The sequence below is a fragment of the Podarcis muralis genome, chromosome 16 (genome assembly GCF_964188315.1).
Source record: "Podarcis muralis chromosome 16, rPodMur119.hap1.1, whole genome shotgun sequence".
Lineage (NCBI taxonomy): Eukaryota > Metazoa > Chordata > Lepidosauria > Squamata > Lacertidae > Podarcis > Podarcis muralis.
Window position 1 is genome coordinate 18,460,933 of NC_135670.1, and position 7,104 is coordinate 18,468,036.

Sequence of the window (7,104 nt, forward strand, 5' to 3'; positions counted from 1 at the left end):
GCCGGCTCTCAAATCTCGCACGCCGCCCTAGTTGAGCGACTTCTCACAGCGATCCATCTACCTGCCGCTATAGCCGTTGTCCACTGCAAGGCCCATACCAAGGGCAGGGACTCAGTTTCTAAAGGAAACCGACGAGCCGACAAAGCCGCACAGATGGCTGCCCTACGCATCCCTAACAATGAATCCGAGTTTCAAGCCCTCCAACTACCAGCAGACCTAGACCTTGCAGAAATTTACAAATCTGCCCCAGGGGATGAAAGAGCTATGTGGGAATCGATAGGTGCCACCGAGCAACAGGGCATCTGGGTCCTCCCCGATGGAAGAACCGTCCTTCCAAAGGCCTGGACTCCAAAAGTAGTGAGGATTCTTCATCAGCGGACACATTGGGGAAAAGGGAGATTAATGGAACATGTAATTAGATCTTGGTATGCACCCGGAATAGCCGCTGCCGCAGCAGCAGCATCAAAGAATTGCATTACCTGCCATCGCTTCAATCCCAAGCGTGAACCCAGGAGGCCACCAGGAGCCAGACCCTGGGCCTTCGTCCCTTTTGAGAACTTGCAGCTTGACTTTATCGATCTGCCCCAATGCCAAGGCTTTAAGCATGCTTTGATTATAGTGGACCAATTCTCCTCGTGGGTGGAGGGATTCCCTTGCCGAAAGGCTACCGCATCCGTAGTTGCCAGGGCCCTCCTACAGGATATTATTCCCCGCTATGGCATACCCCGCCGCATAGACAGCGATAGGGGAACCCACTTTACTGCAGAGGTGGTGCAATTAGTGGCCAAGACACTCCAGATTAGATGGGACCTCCACACTCCATACCACCCACAATCCTCTGGCCAAGTAGAACGTATGAACCAGGAGATAAAAATACAGTTGGGCAAACTTTGCGAGCTCACTGGCCTAAAATGGGTGAATGCACTCCCACTGGTTCTTCATAACATCCGCAGCGCCCCAACCGAACGTTTGAAACTCTCTCCATTCGAACTTTTATTCGGGAGACCCCCTCCCGTCTACAACACTCTATTCCCACTCTCAGAATTGGAGCTGGGAGAAGCAGAACTTACTAATTATGTCATTCAGCTCCAGACACAACTACAGCGTCTCCACCACTACGCGGCCATCGAGGGACAGAACCTGCCCATCGACGTCTACGCTCACTCCTTCCACCCTGGTGACTGGATCCTCGTCAAGGTCTACCAGAAGGAACCACTCCAACCCGCGTGGGAAGGTCCCTACCAAGTACTCTTGACATCGCCAACCGCCGTGAAAGTAGGTGAGAAGAATTCTTGGTTACATCACACAAGGTGCAAGTCCTCACCCCCTCCACAGGAGACTGAAGAAAGCAACGGCGAGGACTTCACCTTTTCGACTCCACCTGCTCCACCGACCTCATATATTGACGACGACGACCAACAGACCGGACCAGTAGATCGGGGCCAAGATCGGGCTCAACAGACCGGACCAGTAGATCGGGGCCAAGATCGGGCTCAACAGACCGGACCAGTAGATCGGGGCCAAGGTCGGGCTCAACAGACCGGACCAGTAAATCGGGGCCAAGGTCGGGCCCAACAGACCGGACCAGACACCACGACATCCAACTGGACGTCCGAAATCGTCCCAGATACCAACACCATCAAGCTGCGTTTCAGACGCGGCGACAGCCACGTTTGACAGCTTGCTTCGTTTGACAGCTTTGCTCTCGGCAGTTCATCTGACAGCTCCATTTGACAGCTCCGTTGACAGCTTGCTTCGTTTGACAGCTTTGCTCTCGGCAGTTCATTTGACAGCTCCATTTGACAGCTCCGTTGACAGCTTGCTTCGTTTGACAGCTTCGCCTTCGGTAGTTCATCTGACAGCTCCATTTGACAGCTCCTTTTGACAGCTTCATCTGATAGCTTCACCTTACAGCCTCGCTCTATCTGACCCCTTCGTTCGTTTGACACGCATCCAAACCATGGGTCTGGCCTGCACCGCCCTCCTTCTCGCCGCCTTATCCTGGGTCACGTCCACATCATCAGACCACTGCACAGGGTTGCAAACAGACTATCACTTCTTGGACTATCATGAGGTCGAGACGGGAAGGTCTAACCCTGATCGAATGGGGGACTTTGATTTCTGCCTTCCCGAGTCTCGGACCCTACTGCGCCATTCTCTAGTACCCCGACTCGGCAACGACGAATACTGGGAACTTTTTATCCGAAACAAGGACTTGCGCCGCATCGGGTCCGCGGCCCTCACTCTTGACCACTCCTCTTACCGGCTGACCTGCCAAAACGGGACTTATCTTCTTTACACGAACGGAGAGATCTCACAAAACCCGAACTGGACCGAAGTCGAGATAGGAGGGGCCTCCCACGCTTACACGGACTCAAACCACCCCTCTGGAAACTTGATTTTCGGGTTCCAGTGTCTCCTCTCCACTCCAGAAACCCGGAAGCCTCAACTCCAGGGGCTCTGCCTGCGACGATTCTGCTGCGTATGGAACCTAGGGGTCACTCATGAGTGGAAAGGGGCTGAATACCTTGAAGGTTGGCACCATCCCATACACCCTTCGCGCTCCCCCTCATGGGACCACGTTGGACCCCTGAGATGCGGCGGTATCGCCAGGGATAGGCGACTATTAAACACTACCGACCCACTCCACCCAGTCGGCACAGCACCTCGACAATTCCGCACTGACTCTGCACTTCCAGGAGAAGACCTCCTTTCATCCTGGGAGCAAAACTCCTATATTAAACTCCTCAGCCAGGTTGCCAAGGAAGCACCCTACCCAGACTGCTGGATCTGTGCCCACGCGCCCAGCCACCTCCAGCAGAGCCTCCCACTAGTCCCAGTGCCAGTGACCCTTGAACAATTCCGTTCCGGAAACGTCACTTCCTGGAACTTAACTGCGCTCAACTTGACACATCAATATCTCTATCTCACCGGCCCTACAAAGGGACCCCTTTGCCGCAGCTTCTCCGGGGAAGGAACCTTCATAGGATCCAGTACATGTTCCAACGCTCTCGAAATCTTACCAACTGGCCGGGTCACCGTCACCAATGCAAGGGATTCCCGGACTTTTCCAAACCTCACCGTCGCCTGGGCCGCTGTCGTCGGACACCCCTTCGACTGGAAGCCCCAACCCTCAGACTCCATGCTGTTGCAAACCTTTGCTTCAGGCAGAATGGAATCTTACCTCAGCGGCCTATTCTGGGTGTGCGGGCATCGCGCCTATACATGGGTGAGCCCACACATGTCCGGATCCTGCTTTGTCGGCTATATTGTTCCCGGGATAAGGATAACCCCACATCTACCCCCTGGAAGACAACGGAATAAAAGGGAGCAAAAAGAACTGTCAGACCTGTCAGATGTTGCTGCAAATGGAGAGACCGTGGGCCGGGCACTTTTCCCTGCCTACGGGGCCGGTTCAAACCACGTGGATATTCTTCGACTCACCGACATCCTCCTTAAGTTCATGCAGGAGGCGACCCAGATCACAGACTCTCTCATGTCGGAACTATCCGAGGTAAGGCAGTTGAGCTTACAGACGAGGATTGCAACGGACTTCCTCTTGTCCAGTCAAGGAGGCACCTGTGCCTTAATAGGCACCGAGTGCTGCACGTACGTAACTGACCAGACCTTAAATATAACTGGACATTTGAACAATATTCACGAGTTAGCAGGGAGGCTACACGATATCCAGCATGAGGGACTATCCGATGTGGACCTGTGGGGATGGTTACCCAAGCTAGGATGGCTCCGACAGTTATTGAAAGTCATACTGCTCCTCATCTTGACCGCTGTTTTTTGTGTCTCTATCTTATGTTGTACCGTGCACTGTATTAGCCCCTGCTGTTCCCTCCTCCGCAAGTCTACTTCTTCTACCTCATTCTCTCTTCGAGCCTATTCCCGTTCCCAACACACCCCTACCTTTCCAGACTACGTACAGATGAGGCATCTGGGGGAAGGGGAATACGAGATTACTGAGATTTAGCGTTTCTGTGGTGCGGAGAAAGGATTTGCAAGTTCCTACAGAACTTTAATGCAAATCTATCTCCGAATGGGGGACTGATACGGACCAGAGGGGGGGGGTACCTCTTGCCCCTTCCTCTCCCCTGAGCAACCGAGGCGATGACCTCGAGGGTACCCACGATACACCCACCCAGTCCCCCTCACCGTTGCACAAGCACCACACTTCTCCCAAAAACCCCCCTTCTCTTCTTCCCCTCACGAGCGTAATAAGCTCATATATAAATATATTCCCCTATCTCTCCCTATGCCTATTTGCGCTCTATACTTAAAACGAGTAGACCGGGCGTCCCTGTATCTCCGCTTACTCCTATGGCCGCGTCTCAGCCAATCACAGCCATGCATTCGTCCTGCAGGAGCTAGCTCAGGGAGCCCTTGCACGCCTCATTAAACCTACTGACAAGCTGCTGACGGCCCCCCGCAGCGAGAACAATGGAACCGAAACTTCCGACCTCGTAATCTTGTCAAGACCTTGTTACAATGTATCCATTCTGCTCGTAAACCTGTCAAAACCCAGTTACAATGTATCCACCTTGTTTCCGACTTTGACCGAGGCTACGGAATAGGTTGGAAACCATTGGAACCTTTCGAAAATCATATAAAATCAACCATAACTCCGATTTCCTTGCTCTTGGTGTCATTCAGCTCAGCTCCCTTTGGACTCCATGATGGCACCCCGACCTCCATAATCCCTGAAGCGGCAGGGCACGTACACAGGAACTTCTTAATCCTGCCAGATCGTCCTGCCTAACCCTTCCTCCGGGCAATACCAGGTGGCAGACGATGCATATCGCTGTCCCATTGTCCTGCCACCACCGGTACTCAAGGAATGTTTATTTATGTATATCCCTCACTCCGCACATTCCCCCTCCCTTGTCTCAAATGTTAATCAGTGCAACCCCACCTCTCTGTAAACATATTCATGACGTGTGTAATATATTCATGATGTAATCCATGAAACCCAACCTTCCCATAATGTATTCCTGACGTTTTCATGCACTGTATTCTGGGACTTGGAGGGAACTTTTAAAAGTCTTTGTCGCCCCATACTCGGGGTTCAATCTCATTTTGAACCTGTTGCGCAATAAACTTGGATCTTCGCATCTTGCTCCTGCGTCCGGCTGAGCTTCCTTTTCTTCCGCTAGAATCCACGGACTTGGTCCGATTGGCTGGGTGGCAGGGTAAATACGCACCCAGATTTTCCGTAACACACCCATTCACATCTGCTGCCTATTTGGGACCCTTATTTGCAATAGAAAATATGCACTGGAAGTCAAAATACATGGATATTTGGAGTCAGAATTGAGCAGAAACGTGGACCCGTCATCTGCAGCAGCCCAGGACAGCAGGGTTGTCTGCTTCCAAGTTAATTGTAGAGATCTTTTATGCAGGCCCCTGCTTCAAGTGCCTCCACCTTTGGAGAGAAGATGGATTAGCTTCACGAGAAAGGACCCCTCTTCTGCAATGACATCCACAGAACTCACTCACTTGTCTCCCCTTCCAGATTAATTGGTTGATCAGCAGGCTGAATCATTAGCTCTGTCTCAGCATTTGATTGATTTTCTTGTAGGTATGTGCATTTTTGTTTGGCACTTTAGGGTAATTTTGAATGTTGTGTGCATGCACATTACCTTGTTAAATGACTGTCTGTAATGCTTTGATTTGTAAGGACTTTGAGATCTTCAACAATGAAAAAACAGAATGCCCGATTTTAAATAAATAACTATTCCCCCTTTCTCCCTGTCCATTTTTCTTCAGCTGTTCAGTCTACCCTTCCCTGGTTCAGTCATCTCTGCCTTCTCAGTCCCTTCGCTCTCTGCTCACATTCCATGCCTACCAATCAAATGTCAAGGGACAGATTGGGAAGAAATTTTATTCTGTTTGCTTCTAAAGGCAACCTTGCATAATCCACACTTTTCAAGAACCAAGCAACAGTCATCTTTCAAAATCTGCACTTCTTTAAGTTTTGCAGTGCAGTTCTCCAGTAATATGTTTAAAAAATTGTATATGCCAGGGTAAAGTGTTCATAGAAATGGAAATGTTAAAGTGAAAATAACATACCATAATGCATTATAGGAAAAAAAGTATATTAACAGAACTTTGCACTGAAATGTTGGTGGATTTTCAAAAAATCATAAACTGATGTGAAAATGTGAAGAGCTTAACTTAAAACTGGAAAAATGAGAAATGGAGGGGGGACTGAAATCAACAGACTTGCCCAGCTCAGCAAGGATGGTCCAGTTCTCCCCTGATGTTCCTTTTGGATACACAGCAGACTCCGAAAGATGCTGGTCAGGTGTATTTGCGTGTGTTTTTTGTCTTGCCAGAGCCCAGTTAAGGGTTCACCCACATTTTGATCGTAAAAGGTAAAGGACCCCTGGATGGTTAAGACCAGTCAAAGATGACTATAGGATGCGGCACAAATCTTGCTTCAGGCCAAGGGAGCTGACATTTGTCCACAGACAGCTTTCTGGGTCATGTGGCCAGCATGACTAAACCGCTTCTGGTGTAAGCGGACACCGTGACGGAAACCAGAGTGCATGGAAACGCTGTTTACTTTCCTGCTGCAGTGGTACCTAGTTATCTACTTGTACTGGTGTGATTTTGAACTGCTAGGTATATATAACACCGGTCTTGAAAGACCTACAGGCTCCCAGTACGTTTATGAGCACAATTCTTTTTTTTTTAATCATTTTTATTAAATTTCCATTTATCAAACCAATCATATCATATTAATTATTCCAAATTATATCAATACAAATCATAAAATCCAAATATTTTGCCAAATTATAAATTTTGTGGGGGGTACCCATGCTTCGAGATCGGTAGGAGTCCAATCATCTTATATTTGTGCTGCTTTGATGTTCACAGTCCCATCTTCTCCTCTCCTTGTCGTTACCCTTTTTCTTCTCAATCACCTCTGAGTTATCTCCACAAGTGAGTTAAAAGAAAGTCTTGTTTATATTTCTGTGTGAACTTTGTAATGCTCTCCCGTAATTCATCTCGCATAGATCCAATAGTCCAAGAGTCCCATTCGAGCAGCCGTCGCCATCTTATTCAGTTCCGATGAAATACAGTCTAAATGTC

At 49.4% G+C, this 7,104-nt stretch overlaps 1 protein-coding gene across 1 annotated transcript; it reads left to right on the forward strand.

Moving 5' to 3' along the window:
- Window positions 1–1,750: 1,750 nt before the first annotated feature.
- Window positions 1,751–5,125, forward strand: LOC144325811 (uncharacterized). Its single transcript, XM_077920382.1, has one exon. It carries the CDS (start codon window positions 1,961–1,963, stop codon window positions 3,980–3,982), a length of 2,022 nt encoding a protein of 673 aa, XP_077776508.1. The 5' UTR covers window positions 1,751–1,960; the 3' UTR covers window positions 3,983–5,125.
- The last annotated feature ends 1,979 nt before the right edge of the window (window positions 5,126–7,104 follow it).

Bases quoted from the DNA above. Each gene is read 5' to 3' on its own strand.
- LOC144325811 (XM_077920382.1), top strand. From the start codon at position 1,961: ATGGGTCTGGCCTGCACCGCCCTCCTTCTCGCCGCCTTATCCTGGGTC.